This window comes from Lolium rigidum, chromosome 4 (assembly GCF_022539505.1).
Source record: "Lolium rigidum isolate FL_2022 chromosome 4, APGP_CSIRO_Lrig_0.1, whole genome shotgun sequence".
Lineage (NCBI taxonomy): Eukaryota > Viridiplantae > Streptophyta > Magnoliopsida > Poales > Poaceae > Lolium > Lolium rigidum.
This window is the reverse complement of record NC_061511.1, coordinates 33754620-33771828: the sequence shown is the minus strand read 5'-3', so window position 1 is coordinate 33771828 and position 17209 is coordinate 33754620. Positions and strand designations below refer to the sequence as shown.

The following is a 17209-nucleotide window of genomic DNA, read 5'->3' as shown; positions in this document are numbered from 1 at the left end:
CCACGTTCGCCATGACGGGACCAATCCAGACATCCATCGATCCATACGGGCTGGAATGCAGAGTGAATAAAAATCAGTGTGATGCTAGCTCTCCTTCGTAGCTAAGTAACCGTAGAACTCCATGGTTATTCTAACACGCATAGCACTCACGGCGCCTTGCCTATATAAACAGCCTTGCACGTCCGCCTAAACGATATCACCAGTTCATCACCACCCCTGCAAAGCCAAGAAACAAGAGCACATGGCTACCATGGCCGAGCGCCTCGCCCTCGCCTTTCTGCTTGCGGCCGCCGCCGCTCTGGCGGCATCGGCGGTGGACACCAAGCTGACCCTGCAGAACCTCTGCCCGTTCCCCGTGACCCCGCTGGTCACCCCCAACGGGAACTTCTCCTCCATCTCCGACAACACCGTCGAGCTCGACCCCAACGGGGGGCTGGTCTCCTTCCCCTTCCCGGACACCTTCTGGGCTGGCAGCGTGGTGGCGCGCACCTTCTGCAGGACGCCGACCAGCTGCGACACGGGCTCGTCGCCGCCGAGGACGGTGGTCCAGCTGGCCGTGCACTCCACCGAGGACCTGGCGACGTACAGCGTGAGCCTCGAGGACGGCTTCAACCTGGCGACGGTGGTCACACCCCTGTTCAGCGCCGGCGGGCAGTGCCCGGCGCTGGGCTGCCCTCTGAACCTCACCAACGGGTGCCCCATGGATCAGGTCAAAATCGACGACTGCGGCGTCATGGTGGCGTGCAAGGGGGACCCCGGGTACTTCAAGCGGCGGTGCCCGCTGACGCGGGTGAACGGTACCGACCGTGAGCCACTGCCACAGAGCTGCATCGCGCCCCGCGAGCTCAAGGTCGTCTTCTGCCAGAAGGAGCTCGCCCATCTGACCATGGTCGGTGCCGCCTCCGCCCAGACGGAGCTCACCCATCTGACCATGGTCGGTGCCGCCTCCGCCCAGACAGAGCACCTGTAATTTCATGATAAATAAGCAGCTGCTCAGAATTCAACTTACTGTAAAGAGAAACAGATTGATGCGCCAATCGGGCTCTATCATACTGTAAATCTTCGAAAGTGAGCATATTACATTGTAACTGGCCTGTCGATATAAGGCAGCCCACGCACAAATGAAATGATGATAGTGATCGAAGTCCCATTCTTTGCAAATATAAAATTGAATTCCTTCAGCAAATGAATGCATGTGAAGATAATAAGGAGGAATGAACAACACACGCTGGATTACCAAAAAAGTTACCAATTCGAACCAAGATATCATCAGCCATGCAACGTCAACACTTATCAAAAAGTTTCCGACCATTGGTAAGCCTCTTTTCTGAAACTGTATGTCGTACTGGTGTGCAGCTTGTTCACGAGTGAAGAGAAGCAATGGGACTGGGATCGATGTTCGTAATGTTGACAGATGTGCTTGTTGTTCATTAGATTTTGGTTGGCATGTATGGATGCCTGAAAGGCTGAACATGCTATAATTAATGACGAATACTTCCAATGAGCTCCCACAATTAATGATGAATAGATTGGAAGATGACAGAAGAGACAGAATGCTTTTGGAAGATGACACAATTATTTGACTGTTGTAGCTAACTTACCTTCCGGTGCTCTTGCGTCATCCCTTTTCCAATTCATTTTGTATGTCATTTATCGGAAAAATATTGGCTGGGAACGGGCCGCACATTGCCTCTTTTGGTTGGCATGTATGGATGCCTGAAAGGCTGAACATGGTATAGTGACGAATATTTCTAGTGAGCACCCACAATTAATGATGAATAGATTGGAAGATGACAGAATGCTTTTGGAAGATGACACAATTATTTGCAGCGATGACTGTTGTAGCTAAGTTGCCTTCAGCTGCTTGCGTCAACCCTTTTCCAATTCATTTTGTATGGCATTTATCATCATCCGGCTCGAGCAAGAAAGAAAAGTGTAGAGCTGCCTGCGAAAAGAAGAAAAAGGGCCTGACCTTTAGTGCTCACGTTCCTCAGGCCTTCTACTAGCGATCTTCCACAATCCTCTATTCATGCAACACTGGAATTTAGGTTCAAGACACGTGGGCTTGTAGATTGCTCTTTTTGCCTCTGTCACCTGAAAAGCTCCGCGTTGCGTCTGCGTCCAGTTGAACTTGAAACTTGTCAAGTTCTGAAGCAGTAACAACGGCCGCTCTCATTCACGGGCAGCACGAAGGAGACAGCTAAATCTCAATACTTACGAACATGAAATTAATGGCACAAAGCAATCAAATCACGCATTCAATTACTGTTTTTATTTTCATAGATCTGTCGATCTATCTAACACCGGTCACACGACAAGATCCACAGGTATCCTGCTTGCTACACGTACAACAAGAAAAAGATCACCATGGCCACGACGGTTAGGTGCTCGGCGTCGGCGTTCACCTTGCGCAGAGGCGACTCCTCCTTATCCGCGGCCACGGACGCGGCGGCGCAGTCGGTGGAGGCCCTCACGGCTGCGATCATGTTGTCCTCGTATGCCTGCTTCTGCATCGTGGCCAGTGCTTGGATGGCTCTATGCATCGCATTGAGCCCCTCGGTGTACCGCTCACGGCACGTGGCCAGCGCAGCCTGCTGGCCGACCGTCCAGCCGCCGTGCCGTTGTAGGTCCTTGATCGTGGCCACCGCCGCCGTGTAGTTGACCAGCGTCAGGTTCGTGGCGATCACGGCCAGCCCGTGCGTGTCGGCGGTGGCGCTCCCCGGCGCCGCCCGGAGCGTGGTCACGCAGACGGCCTCCAGTTCCTTGCGGAGCGATATGTTTTCCACCTTCGCGCACGTCTCCTCCACGATGGAGGCGAGCGCCACGTGGGAGACGACAAGGAGCACTAGGAGGATGGGGATGAGAAGCCTCGCTGCCATTTTGGGTGTCTCGTTTGGGGAGAATGGAGAGGAGGCAAATCTTGAGGCTTTTGGTGGGTTTATGTAGTAAGATTCCATGGGCAAATCTTGAGGCTTTAATTTGGTGGGTCTATGTAGTAAGATGATGCAAATCTTGAGGCATAAATGGGAGATCAAATTTTGTGATACGCTGCTAAAATGGAATTTCTTTATGAAGTGATAATGGGAGATCAAATTTGTTGTGATAGCTGTATTTTCGCCATAAATAAATTTTCTTAACGAAGACGAACGAGTCTTGGTCATACTTTATTATGCTAGCAATAAACAAAAGAAGTGTCTTGCGGCATTTTTTTTTCTATTATATTATTCGCCATAAATGTACAGCTTCCAATGCTGGAATTAAGACACATAAACGTTACCTCCTTCCTGAAATATAAACATTTATGGAAAGCTAAAAATACTTATATTTTAGAAGGGACTTAATACTGTTCAATGTTTAAATTAACAGTGCAGAGCAGAACATGGACTTTGGACCGCTTGCCCATCCAAGGTGGCCTCGCCGGCCTATGAGCCAGCTGTGCTAAATTGCCAACCACAGGAATCATACACGTTATCTTTGGATCTTCTTAATGAATGGACGGCTAATGGTAAGACAACATGACAAAAGGCAAAAGTAAATATATGCCTTTATCATGAAATAATTTTGAAATAATTGGCCATAAATGTACTACTATCCAATGTATGAGTTTGAAATGTAAAAGTGCATCGAATATATGATGTATTTTAAGGCACCTAGATATTATTTTAGAACATCGAACACTTATTGTCATAGCAGATGATGTAAAATAGAGCACACTTCCATCGCAGATGATGTAAAATAGGGTACCACACAAGTATCAACATATCAACCTTAAGTTTGCAAGATCACCGCGAACATATCTACTCGATTAAAATTTATTTATGCATATGCATAATTTGGACATGTTGAGATGGAGCTTATTAAACCAAGCATTTCGACATATTGTTTTTGTATTTCTCATAATGCTGACAATCTTCACGGAGAATTCAATTTCACTGGGTCCATGTCGGAGGGCGGGGTTCAAATCTATTGGATGCAATCTTATTTCTATCAATTCTTTAAATAACTATACTAAAAACTAAGAAAACTTTTTTTTTGAAAGGAATACGGTAGGGGAGGCCCCTACAGTGGTTTTTTTTGTGAAATAATAAGAACCCAAATCTGCGTCCGTGGAGACTTGAACCTGGGTGGCTGGGTTGTACATCCACTTCCCTAACCAAGTGAGCTAAACTTTTTTGCCGACCTACATTTCTCCTTAAACTTCTGTGCTTGGTCAGCATGGCTGGCTGCTCTCCTAACAACCAACCCTACGACAAAGGAGGGCGAAGAGGGTCTACGTGAGCTAGCATTTGGATGTTGACGACTAATGGGCACCAAATAGGGGCTGCGCCATTGGTTATTGACCACTGGACTGACGCAGGCGATGATGCCGAGCGGTGGCACACGATGGTGTTTTGCGCGGGGAGGCTACAGAGCGAGAGGAAGATGGAGAGGGGTACATGGGACTAGAAACTTGCCACATTTGCAATGGAGGGGTTTGTGTGGCTAGAGATGACCGGACGGCGTTGGAAGGACTTCGAATATGTGAGGTTGATTTGCTCGATCGTGAGCTTCCCAACAAGCTTGTGTCGGCGGAGAGGTGGCGGAGCTTCGCTGATGCTCGAAGGATCTCGGGCAGCCTGGCATAGCGGCACGAAACGATGTGGTAACTTTGGTTTCACGTGCACGGCAGAAGAATGGGGGAGAGGGTATTGAGTGTGGTGACTAGGGTTACGTGCCGCATCATCTTTTTTGTGGCAGAAGAATGGGGGAGAAGGTATTGGCCTTCCGGGAAACATCGGACCGCAGCTTCGGCACCCTCTTCGACCTTGTTGTTGTCTTTTTCGATAAAGGGAATATATTAATATCGAAGGATACCAATTACACCCAGCCTCTACAACAACGCAATGCCCTAAAACATTACGGATGCACATAGCAAAAAAAGAGAAAAAGAAAACTAAGAAATAAAAGTCCCGCTACAGTATCACAGCCCTAGCAACAGTAATACAACCACCACCAAGACAACACCTGAATATCGGACTCTTCAAAAGCAACTCCTCCAAGAAGGGAACAGTGCACCAGCGCCGCCGTCGCCCGATCAAAGATCTTAGGTTTTCACCCTGAAGATAGTCTTCGCTCTCAAAACAATCCCTTCAACAAAGGCATTGCCAGGCACAACCAGTTAAGGCCAGACCTTGGATTTTCACCCTGAAAGGTAAGACTCCGAACTTCACATGTGCTGCCGCCTCCACTTCCATACCACTGCTGCGAAGTCCGAAACACCAAGCAAGCCCATCAACAGCGCAAAGACTTGAACCTCCATTAGCTAGTTCTCCAATCCGGCCTTCATGATATTCTCTTCTTCTGACTTCACCATGCACTAGTAGGAAAACCCTTATAGGCGGAGCTTACAGAAATTTATTTTGTGGCGCACCAGGCAAGGTGCGCCACAGAAATAGCTTAATTTTGTGGCGCACCAGGGAACCGTGCGCCACAAAAACTTGGTGGACCCCACAACCTGTCACCCCCAATCATTGGTTTTACTATTTCTATGGCGCACTTACCCGAGTGCGCCACAGAAATTCCTTATTCTGTGGCGCACTCCCACTGTGCGCCACAAAAATAAGCTATTCTGTGGCGCAGTTTGCCTGGTGCGCCACAGAAATAAGGTATTCTGTGGCGCACTGTGCTCGGTGCGCCACGGAATTAGCGAACCGAGATATACAAAAGTGAGCCAACCTCCCACCTACCACACTACACAAGCCATTCTTCTTCCTCCATCTAGCTCGTCCCCCTTCTCTCTCATACCATTTTGGCTCTACTTTTCACTTGCTTGGGTATTTATTGCACTTACTTTGGTTGATACATAATTGGAGTTGAGGAGAAGGCTCTCCATACTCTCTCCTCCTCTCGAACTCATCGATCGCGGTCTCGTCTCGGTATCGAATCTACAAGGTGCGTAGTTAGAGGAGACATACATATGCTTGGAGGAGACATGCATATGCTTGTATATCTTGTGTGGCCGTCGTGTGTATGGATGCTTGTTGCAGGTGAAGCGCTTGTGTGTGTGCCGGTGTGGTGCATGGATGTTTGCCGAAATGTTGATTCATTTCCGTTTCGGCAAATTTTGCCCCATATGTCCTACCTTGAGGAGAGGTCATGCCGAATTTTTCCGCTCCATGTAATACCTTGAGGAGAGGTACGGCCCATGCATGTGTGTGCATTTGTTGCGGTTCTAATTTCCTGTTCTATGTATACCATTTGCCGGCAAGCATGGTCCTCTCGATGAGTTCCGCTCGAATCTCTAGATACAAGATAGACGCGAAGGAGGACATGATTCGGAACAATAGGCGCCAGATAAGATGTCCGTGTCGATCATGCAAACTCGAGCGCTGGATCAACCCCGATTCCGGACAACCGGAGGAGCACCTGCTGAGGCGTGGTTTCATGCAAGACAACCAGGCGCGGCCGGCCCCATCAAATGGTGCGCATGAAGACCATGTCGAGCGAGATGACTATCATCATGAAGAAGACTATCATCATGCCGACGGGGACTATCATCATGAAGAAGAAGTCGGCGGAGAAGATCATCGTGAAGAAGAAGATGCCGGCGAAGAAGATCATCATGATGAAGAAGAAGATTCCGGCGCGACCCCGCTAATTTCGGCCTTGCGGGACTCTCATGTTCAAGATCTTCTCCTCCAGGAGACGAGCAACGATAGAGTTGCAGCTAGAGAGAGAGCCAAGCTGTCGCAAATGGAGAAACACGGGATGACTCCGATCTTTCCTGGGTGTCGTCCGCAGGATACGCGCTTGCATGTAACGCTTGATTACTGCGGATGAAGACACGGAACAAGTGGACCGATTCCAGCTTCAGCAAGAACTTAAAATTCTGGCACGATCGTCTCCCGGAGGGGAACACATTGCCAAGTAGTATCGAGGAGGCCAAGAAAGTCGTGTGTCCCCTTGACCTACCGCACGAAAAATACCACGCCTGCATTAATGATTGTGTAATTTATAGGTGCGAGTACAAGGACAGAACCACATGTCCGGTGTGCGGCCACGGACGGTACAAGGTTGGGAACAAGAAGGTACCTCGAAAAGTGGTATGGTACTTTCCTATCACGCCCCGTCTGCAGCGGTATTTCGTGGACTCTAAGGAAGCAAAGCTCATGCAATGGCACGCGGAAAGGCAGAAGCCCGAAGAAGATCCGGAGATGGGCTATATGCTTGACACACCCTTCGGACGCCGGACGAGTGGCAAGCATTGGACATCGCCTTCCCTAGGTTCGGGGCGACGCAAGGAACATCGAGGCTGGGTATGAGCACCGATGGACTCAATCCGTTCGGCAACCGAGTAGCACGCATAGCACCTGGCCTGTGTTTGTATGGCCTTACAACCTACCCCCGTGGCTGTGCACCAAGCAAAGGTACATACACCCGAGTATTCTCATTCAGGGGCCGAAACAACCAGGTGTCGACATGCATTTGTATCTCGGGCTGCTGAAAGAGGAGTTAGACACGTTGTGGAAGACGCCACCCCGTACGTGGGACGCCTACACTAGAACTTATTTCGATATGAGAGTCGCGTTGATCACGACGGTCACGGACTATCCTGGTTACGCATATGTATCTGCCCAGGTCGACCACGGATTCAATGGCTGTGTGAAGTGCATGGATGAGACCCCGCATCTACAGCTACTAAGGGATCCCGGGTCCTCGAAAACCGTGTACCCAGGTGCTCGAAGGTGGCTTCGCTTGGATCACCCGTGGAGAAAACGCGGTGATATGTTCAATGGTAAAGATGAGCCCGATGGACCCCCACGCCCGAGGAGCGGCGCAGAAATCGATGATCTTCGGAAAAATTGGAAGGAGTGCCCGGCGCCGGGAAAGAAGCGACCGAAGCCGAGCCGCTGCTCGGTGTATGGAAAGCGAGGTCTGTTTTTCACGACTTGGAGTACTTGGAAGGTCCTCCACACGCCCCACAGCCTCGATGTCATGCACATTACGAAGAACGTTACCGACGATCTGCTTGGCACTCTTTGCAACTCGGAAAAGTCCAAGGATGGACCGAAAGCAAGATACGATCTTAAACATTTTGGCATCAGGAAAGATCTTCAAGCCCCCGATACTGACGACGACGATGATGATGATGATGATCAGACGGAAGGGACTCAACGTCTCCGCAAAAGGGCTAAGAAGAACGCGGTGCTGCTTCCCGCTACCTGCTTCACAACGAGTCCGGAGGAGCTCGAGCAGTTTTTCAGTGCCTCCTAGGAGTGAAAGTTCCTCACGGTTACTCGGGGAATATAAGCAGATATCTGGACGTAGCGAAGAAGAGGTTCACCGGGATGAAGTCTCACGATTGCCACGTGCTCATGACGCAGATACTTCCCGTCCGTGATATGCTGTTTGGCCTTTGCAACTTTTTTGACGTTATCACCAGGAAGTCGATCGGTGTGAGGCAGCTCAAGATGCTACAGGATGAGATCGTGGTGATACTATGTGAGCTCGAGATTTACTTCCCGCCCGCATTCTGTGATATATGTGTCCATCTCCTTCTCCATGTCGTTGAAGACATCAAGCAGCTCGGCCCGACGTTCCTCCACAACATGATGCCTTTCGAAAGGCAGAACGGTGTCATGAAAGGATACGTTCGCAATAGGGCCCGTCCAGACGCAAGCATGGCCAAGGGGTTTCTAATCTACGAGTGCATCTCCTTCTGCCGGAATTATCTAAGCATCGAGGACGACGAGATCATGTTGGTCTACCCCCGGGACGCACCTCGGGAGGCTCGCCGGAGTCGGTCACCGCGAGGGCTACCGCTCGGTCCATGTCGGCATTGACAATCGACGCGACGACTTTGACAGGGCTCACCGGGTCGCGCTACAACACTTAAAACTGATCGAACCTTTCGTGCAAGAGCACAAAAGCATGGTCGAGCAGAATTACATCGATATGGGCCGGCCGAGGAAGATGGGAGACGTAACCAAAAAGCACAACTCCGGTTTCACGCGTTGGTTCAAGCAAACTCAACTGGTTGAAGCACGGAGAAAAAGGCCTTCTACCGAAGATGAAAAACTCATATACACCTTATCACGGGGACCCGTGCATAACGTAAGGACCTATCGAGGGTACGACATCAACGGTTACAGATTCTACACCGAGGAAAAGGACAGAAATAGTGAAAATCAAAACTCAGGAGTAACTATGCTGTCATACGCCGATGACGAGACTAATGTCAAGGAAAGATTTTTTGAAACGATCGAGGAGATATGGGAGCTCAATTACTGTGGAGAGACGGTGCCAATGGTTCGTGTGAGATGGGCCAAGAAGGTCGAAAAAGAAGGCCGATATTTCACAACCATGGTTATACCCAATGCAAAATCGAAGAACGCATCCGCGAAAAATGAGCCATGGGTACTCGGTAGCCAAGTTGACCAATGCTTCTTCATCACCGATCCATCGAGGCCTAGCCGTGTTGTCGTGAGGAGGGGCAAGAGGAGCATCATAGGAATGCAAGGAGACGCCAACGAGGAAGACTTGGACAAGAACGAGTGACCCGAAGATTGAGGAGGAATTCGACGAGCACTTCGACATGCCTACTACTAGTAAAGTAAGAAGGAAGACCTCCCTACCCTCTAAAGGTTGTCCGTTCACGCGAAGAAATCTCAAGGTGGCCGGCATAAAGTATTCAACCGCCAACAACCGAAAGGGCAAGAAGATTGCGAAGAGACGCTAGCTAGAGCTCGAAGCCGGGACGAAGAAGATCTTTTTTTGGTCTATCACATGTGTGTGAGTGTGTGTTAGACAAGTACATGCATGTGTGTGTGAGAGAAACAAGAACGTACATGTTTGTATGAGACAAGTAATTTATAATACTCTACTAATTACTAAATAATGTTGTGTTATTTATTGAAATGTAACTAAAATATGAAAAAAAGGAAGAAAAATTGTGTGGCAGCCAGGGTTCGAACCTGGCTACTAATGGGCTAACATTGACCTTAATCACTGGGCTAGTGCTAAGTAACTGTCAGTACACAGCAGTAAACCATTTTGTTTTGCTAAGTGTCTAAATTCTATGGCGCACGCCCCATTAGGTGCGCCACAGAATTAAGGAATTCTCTGGCGCATGTCGTAGTTGATGCGCCACAGAATGCTTAATTCTGTGGCGCACACGGAGGGGTGCGCCACAGAATTTAGACACTTGGTGAAATAACTCGATCGACCCTTTCTTCCCCACTCACAACAGTAGTTTCTTCCCCGACAACCCTAGCACCACTGCTCTCGCAACCACCACCACCGCCAAGCGCCGCACTGCCGCCGAGGAGGAGGAGGAGGACCGCCACGCCACCGCCGAGCAGGATGCCCAAGCCCGAGCCGCCACCGCAGATCGAGGAGGAGGACGCGCGAGCCCGAGCCGCCGCCGCAGAGGAGGAGGAGGAGGAGGACGCGCAGCCCGAGTCGCCGCCGCAGAGGAGGAGGACAACGCCATCACCACCGCGCCCTGCCACCCCCGCTGTTCGGTGAGAGTCCCTCTCCCCCTCCCCACTCCCTTGCCCCCCTCCCCACTGTCTTGTGCCCGAATTTCGGAGAAGAAGGGCAACATTGGTCAGATTTTGTATTGTCTCATGTTCTCGTTCCACGCAAGCTGCCCCTTTGTACAATATGTTGTTTGCATTGCCATGATCCAAGCCATCCAAGCCATCAAAGAATTTCCATGATCCTAGCAGTAGCTAATTTCTTGGTTATGACATTATATTCTTTCTATGTGATGAAATTCAGGGGCTCCATAGCTAGATGTAGAAACAAATGACCTATATCTACTTTGGTGGCATGTTTTTAGTGTATTATGTGATGAAATTCAGGGGCTCCATTGCCAATTCTCTGGCTAAAGTGTAGTATGTAGTATCTGCTATTTACTGGGTGATGTTTGATATGTTCTTATTTTCATCCTTTCGTATTAAAGAGTTTGCAAGGATGTGCATCGGCAGACACTACATCATGTAGGCCAATAATACTTAGTAGTGTATCATGTAGGCCAGACACTACATCTCCATTGAACAAGCATTCATGAAATAGAATAATGACTCCAATGGTACTGCTACGATTTGTTAGCATTTCTTGGTGAAAGCTAATGATGCTACTGGTCTAAATGGAAATGATGAAATGATGAAATGATGCTATGATGCTATGATGAAATGATGAAATGTACAAGCTAGAAATTGATTTAGGTTCTCTTGTTCATGCAAATGATGCTACTGGTTTAAATGTAAATGCAAATGATGCAGTCAAATGCTATTTAATTTATTGCTTGCTATTTTTTTAATTCATTGGTTGCTGTTTTTTTAATTCATTGCTTGCACTAGAGCTAATAAAGTTCTTGCTATTTTTTTTAATTCATTGCTTGCTGTTTTTTTTAATTCATTGCCTGCAGTAGAGCTAATGGTTCAATAAAATGAACAATGCAGTAGGTTTTTCAATACAATGCAGTAGGTTTTTTAATAAAATGAAATGCTACTGCCTAGTTGATTTTGAATTGATGCTAGGATTTGTTGGCAGTAGAAAATTTAGGTTTAGAAAATGAAAATGCTTGGTTAATAAAATGAAATGCTACTTCCTAGGATTTGTTGATTTTGAATTACTGCTTGGGGTTTCAAGATAATAATGCTACTAGTACATGAAATGCTACTTGTTTGAATTTTATGAAATGATCATGCTCATGCTCCCCGGTTGCAAGATGAGAATGCATAGATGGTTTTAGTTCACCTCTGGCCACCTCTGCCCTAGCAAGAATATTCCTCTGAACCAAAAATGCCTCTGCCTAGCAAGAATGGACAGTCTCTCCTGACCCATTTTGGGGAATATTTATGAGTAATAGCATTTTTATTTGAAGTCACTAGCATTTCCATATGATGCTCAAGCTTCTGCTATTTAATTATCTCTGGAATTTTATATGTTGATGTTCTTTATTGCTACTGCTAGCTAGGATTTGTTAGCAATTCTTGGTTCAAGCTAATGATGCTACTTTGGTTAGTGCTACTCGTAAGTATAAGTGGTTAGTGCTACTGTAAGTATAAGTGTAATGCTCCAGGTTTTGATGTAGTTGTATGCTTCGAGGTTTTGATGCTTCGATTTTGATGTAGTTGTAGCTCCAGTGGTTTGATGCTTCAGGTTTTTGATGCTCCAGGTTTTGTTGTAGATGCTCTAGGTTTTGATGCTTCAGGTTTTTGATGCTCCAGGTTTTGATGTAGTTGTAGCTCCAGGTTTTGATGTAGTAGTATTTGGATACAATTTTGTATGATGATGAACATGGTTAGAATCTGTGAATATGGTGATGAATGTGGGCTCCAGGTTTTGCAGGGATTTCATTGAGTTGCCCATTTCTCCCGAAGCGTTGATTCACTTCCGTTTCGGTTGAGAAATGGGCACTCCTACGTAGAAAAATTAGCAAAGGTCATGCCGAATTTTTTGGTTGACTTTTGTACTAACTTTTTGTTATCACCAGAATTTGACCGGATCAGAGGTGGGCCGCGATTGGAGATGGGCTTGAAGATTATATATAGAAGAAATACATGAATCGGCCTTGTGTACCAAGTTTGGGCTAATTGCCCGTGTATCTGTACCATAGTAGGATACGTGTCGGTTAGAAGTTAGAGTTTAACCCTGCATGGTTAGGTGCACGCCTGAATTAGAAAGTCCCCCGGACTATAAATATGTATCTAGGGTTTATGAAATAAACAACAACCAACATTCAACACAAACCAATCTCGGCGCATCGCCAACTCCCCGTCTCGAGGGTTTCTTCCGGTAAGCACCATGCTGCCTAGATCGCATCTTGCGATCTAGGCAGCACATGTTTATTCGTCTTCCATGCGTTGCTCGTACTGAAGCCTTTTTGATGGCGAGCAACGTAGTTATCATAGATGTTTTAGGGTTAGCATTGTTCTTCTATCAATGCTATCGTCGTGCAACCCTTAGGCATCTAGCCGCCCTTACGCCTGTCACGGGTGTAAGGGCGGCACCCCGCTTGATCATTGTTTAGTAGATCCGATCCGTTATGATTGCTCCTTGTTCTTCAAGGATTAGTTTAATATCTGCATTGTTAGGCCTTACAAAGGGTTGGAGGATCCAGCGGCGTGTAGGGTGTAGTTTGCTAGCCCTAGACAGGACGTTCCGAGGATCAACCTCGTGTTGGTTTTTAGGCCCTGTCTAGGATCGGCTTACGATCACCGTACGCGAGCGCGAGGCCCAATCACGACTAGGATGTTCCGATTATGCGGTGAAAACCCCAAATCGTAGTAGGTCGCTTTAGCTTTATCTTGATCAAGCAGGACCACCATCCGATCGTACACCTCGTACGTATCATGGGTGGATCGTCTCTTTGAGCCGATTCACAGGACAACCTGAGAGCCGATCGAGGCTCGTATTTAATGTTTACGTGTATGCCATGCAGGAAACTAAGCGAGGCATCATCCAACAACTTCCTGACCAGGTATAGGTCAGGTGGCACGCCCTTGCGACAAGCATCGGACGTGTGTGCGAAGGCTTTGCGGGCCGTCGCTCGGAGGGACCGAGGGCCAGCCGCAGTCCTGGGAGATTCCCGGCTCTACGGTGTTGCCCGTCGCTGCCCGCCGGTGGGTTTCTGACCGCAACACATTCTGGCACGCCCGGTGGGACCATCTTCGACATCCACCGCATCGCCATCTACATCTGAGATGGCGGAAGGCACTCCGGTCAAGTACGAGGATCTGACTGAAGAGCTCAAAAAGAAGCATGACGAGATCAAAGCAGTCCTCGAAGCCGACCTCATCGGCTCTTTCCACAGAACCCGCTCCCATGGCATCAGATGGAAGGGGTTCTCACCTGAAGGCGCGCTCGATGGAGTGGACCTGTCCTCCCCATCAGAAGAACGCACCAGGTCGCTGCGTCAGGAGATCAACTTCATGGTGGCTCATTCGCTACACCGCCACTCTGAGAGCCTGGTGAACACTTTGGAGTCTGTCGCTCTGCTTGTGATCCAGGAAATCATGAGCCATCAGTATTCTCCCTCAGGACCAGCTCTGGGGACGTACCAAGGAGAGATGCCACTCCAGTCCCGTCCGCCGCTGCCATTCGCGTTGGCAGCACCAGAAGTGCCGATTTCACCGGCATCCGCCGTTAACATGGTGGAGCGCACTCACCCTGGAGGGTGCCAGCCAAGATTCTCGTTCGACATCAACATGATAGGGCTCGGGCACCACCCTGGTAAGGACAAAGACGAGGGCAGCTGCTCTCACAGCAAGGACATAGAGGAAGCCGCTCCACGCGATCGGCTCCGCCACAACGGCAAGCGCTACATCACAGAGGGAGAAGTGAGGAACGTAAGATATCAACGACCTCTCTCTGATCACCTCCTCAACAAGTATGTGGGTCAATACGACCAACGCCGGCGATACAACGACGATGATGAAAAAGATCGTCTGGCTAGGGACGACAGGAGACGTCGTCGGCACGATCGCGACGAGGAGCGATATGAGCACCACGCCAAGGAAAAGTCGAGAGAGCAAGAGGACGAGGATAGGCACTGGGACTGCCCCTTCTTCAGACACTGCTGGGATTCAGGAATGAGCCGATTGCCCACAATCGGCAATTTCCCAGAATGTAAAGAAAAGAAGAAGGATGCAGCTAACGTGTCCGTGTTCAAACGTCTAGGGCCTCTCCCGCCTCGGAACAAGCATGCTGAGTCCGCTCGGGTGGAAGATCTCGAGGAACTAGAGGACGATGATGAAGAAGAAGACAAGTATCATCGGCCAAGGTGGTGCCCTGATGGGCTCAGCCGTTCCCAAAAGCGAAGGGTTCAGCGTCTGCGTGGATTGGAGGAAGCTGAAAGGTTATACCTGCACACGTTGAGGAAGGCGCGGCCTGATCTGGCCGCCAAAATTCAGCGAACCCTGGACGAAGAAGGTCGCCCACAAAGGAAAGAGTGGCGCCCCAGACAAAAGAAAGCCGATGATGAGGCATCGGCTGGCACAAACATGGTCTTCATCCTTCCAACGGAGTTTAGCGCTCCAGGATTAGACGAAGCACCTGTGGCACAACTTGACTGCGGCCCACGACCGGTCATCTTTGAGAAGCCACGAGAGAGAAGCTACGAGCATCTGAAGGCCCTGTACTTGCGAGGTTACATCAATGGGCAGCCTGTCAACAAGATGTTGGTTGACACTGGAGCGGCAGTTAACATTATGCCATACTCCATGCTACGTCGGTTAGGACGCTCCAGCTCGGATCTGATCAAGACCAATGTGACATTGAGCGATTTCAACGGCCAAGCATCTGACGCACAAGGTGTTCTAAACATGGATCTGACCGTGGGAAGGAAAACGGTCCCTACGACGTTCTTTATTGTCGACAGCAAGAGCTCCTATGCTTGTCTTACTAGGGAGAGATTGGATCCACGCCAATCGTTGCATTTCATCCACGATGCACCAATGCCTAATACGAGTGGGATGGAGATGAAGTAGAAGTCGTCCACGCAGATGATTCAGCCGAGATTTCAACGGCTGGCATGAACGTTTGGGAGACATCAGGCCAAGAGCCACTCTCAGGCATCAATTTGGACGACTGCGAGCGCATCGACGTGACAAAAGACGGGGTGAGGCTGGTTTTATCCACCGGCCTGACCGTGTAACAAAAGCAACATCTATGGACAAACGCGGCGATGCCGATCCAGGTGATCGGCCCCAAGGATCTATGGAGGAACATTGCAAAACCTTCATCGAGCAAGCAACATGGAGGCCGATTCCAGCAATCGGCCAAAATTATCCTCACCATTCATTCTGCCTGGGTTCAACGTCGATCCAATGGGCAATGGGTTTGCGTCGGCTGATGCACTGGAAGAAATCCACATTGTTCCTAACAGAGCCGACGTTCACATCGTAGTGCCTTGGCTAACCATAGAGCCGATTTCAGCAGTTACCTGGCAGAATCGGCTCGAGGGGCACTTAATCTGATGAGCATGTGCGATACATGTGCAATGAAACATTGGGGGCCGATAGAAAAATCGGCCCGTAAAAAAAATGCAAGGGACAAAGCCGATGCACGGCCATCGACTCTAGCACAAATTTTATGGGATCTACCAGTGGCATTTGCAAAACACAAGGACCTCCAGCTCTGTGTCAGAGGAGTTCTACTTCTGAGCCGTTGTGTGATCATCTGCAATATCGACTTTCAACGGAGGAGGGGTGATCGGCTCTGGCTGGCTCTACATGGTAGTTCTCTCAGACATGATCGAGCCCAGGTCCATTTTGTCTGAATTGCGTGTCCTCGTCTCTGTTTCACCTTGAGTGAGACTCGGGGGGCAGCTGGCCTGGTGGATGCTCTGTTTTTGAAAGCCGATTGGGTGGCCATCGTCTAGTCCTGCGTCGTGATTTTCGTCAAGGGTGGTGATCCAGCAGAACTCAAACTCATTGATCGAAAAGATGAAGGATAGTTCATGAGGGCTTGATGCGCTGACATCGGCTTATTGAGCTTTGACCAAGATTGCAATCACCCCGTGGTCGAAGAGATGAAGGGCGGATTATGAGAGACCGATGCGTTGCCATCGGCTCATTGAGAATCGGCTTAAAAGAAATCGGCGAAATCAAATTGGGGAAACTTCTTCATTAATGAACAGGATTTCTTACAAAGAAAGAGCCGATTGCTCAAAGAAGGAAGAACAAAAGAAGGGTCTGTTGACCAATCTACTACTACTAGGCCTACACTAGTAGATCCTAGTCTACGGGCCATCGCTGCCCTCGTCGTCATCCTCGGAGCTCTCATCGGCACTACTGCCGATGGGCTCCTCGTCGCTGCTCCCGTAGCCCTCTACGGGAGCTTCATCCTCCTCTTCATCGTTGCTGCTGTCGTCGTCCCACCACATGCGGAGGCGTTTCGCCGGCGGGTAGCCCTCGAGGGAGTCGTCGTCATCGTCTTCCTCTTCCTCTTCTTCAGAGGAGGGGCAGCCGTCCCAGGGGAACAGGTCATCCTCGCTTTCCGATTCCAGTTCCCCATCGGCGAGGAACTGGAGATCTTCATCTCCGCTGGTCAAGGACTGGTCGTGGTCTTCCTGGTCCCATTCTTCTGGTGCGCGGATGTCCTCCGGCGTCTCGCGGGAGGAGGAAGACCCATAGGAAAGACCGGAAGAGGAAGAGGAGGAAGAAGACATGGTGGCGCAGGAAGGTTTTTTGGGTGCTAATGCGAGGAGGATGAGGGG

At 49.2% G+C, this 17209-nt stretch overlaps 2 protein-coding genes across 2 annotated transcripts; one reads left to right on the top strand and one right to left on the bottom strand.

Annotated features, from left to right (window-relative positions):
• Window positions 1-241: 241 nt before the first annotated feature.
• LOC124646865 (osmotin-like protein) lies at window positions 242-970 on the top strand. Its single transcript, XM_047186910.1, has one exon. The coding sequence runs from the start codon at window positions 242-244 to the stop codon at window positions 968-970; it is 729 nt and encodes a 242-aa protein (XP_047042866.1).
• Window positions 971-2339: 1369 nt separating this feature from the next.
• Window positions 2340-2886, bottom strand: LOC124646864 (cell wall / vacuolar inhibitor of fructosidase 2-like). The gene has a single exon (XM_047186909.1). The coding sequence runs from the start codon at window positions 2877-2879 to the stop codon at window positions 2340-2342; it is 540 nt and encodes a 179-aa protein (XP_047042865.1). The 5' UTR covers window positions 2880-2886.
• Window positions 2887-17209: the final 14323 nt, after the last annotated feature.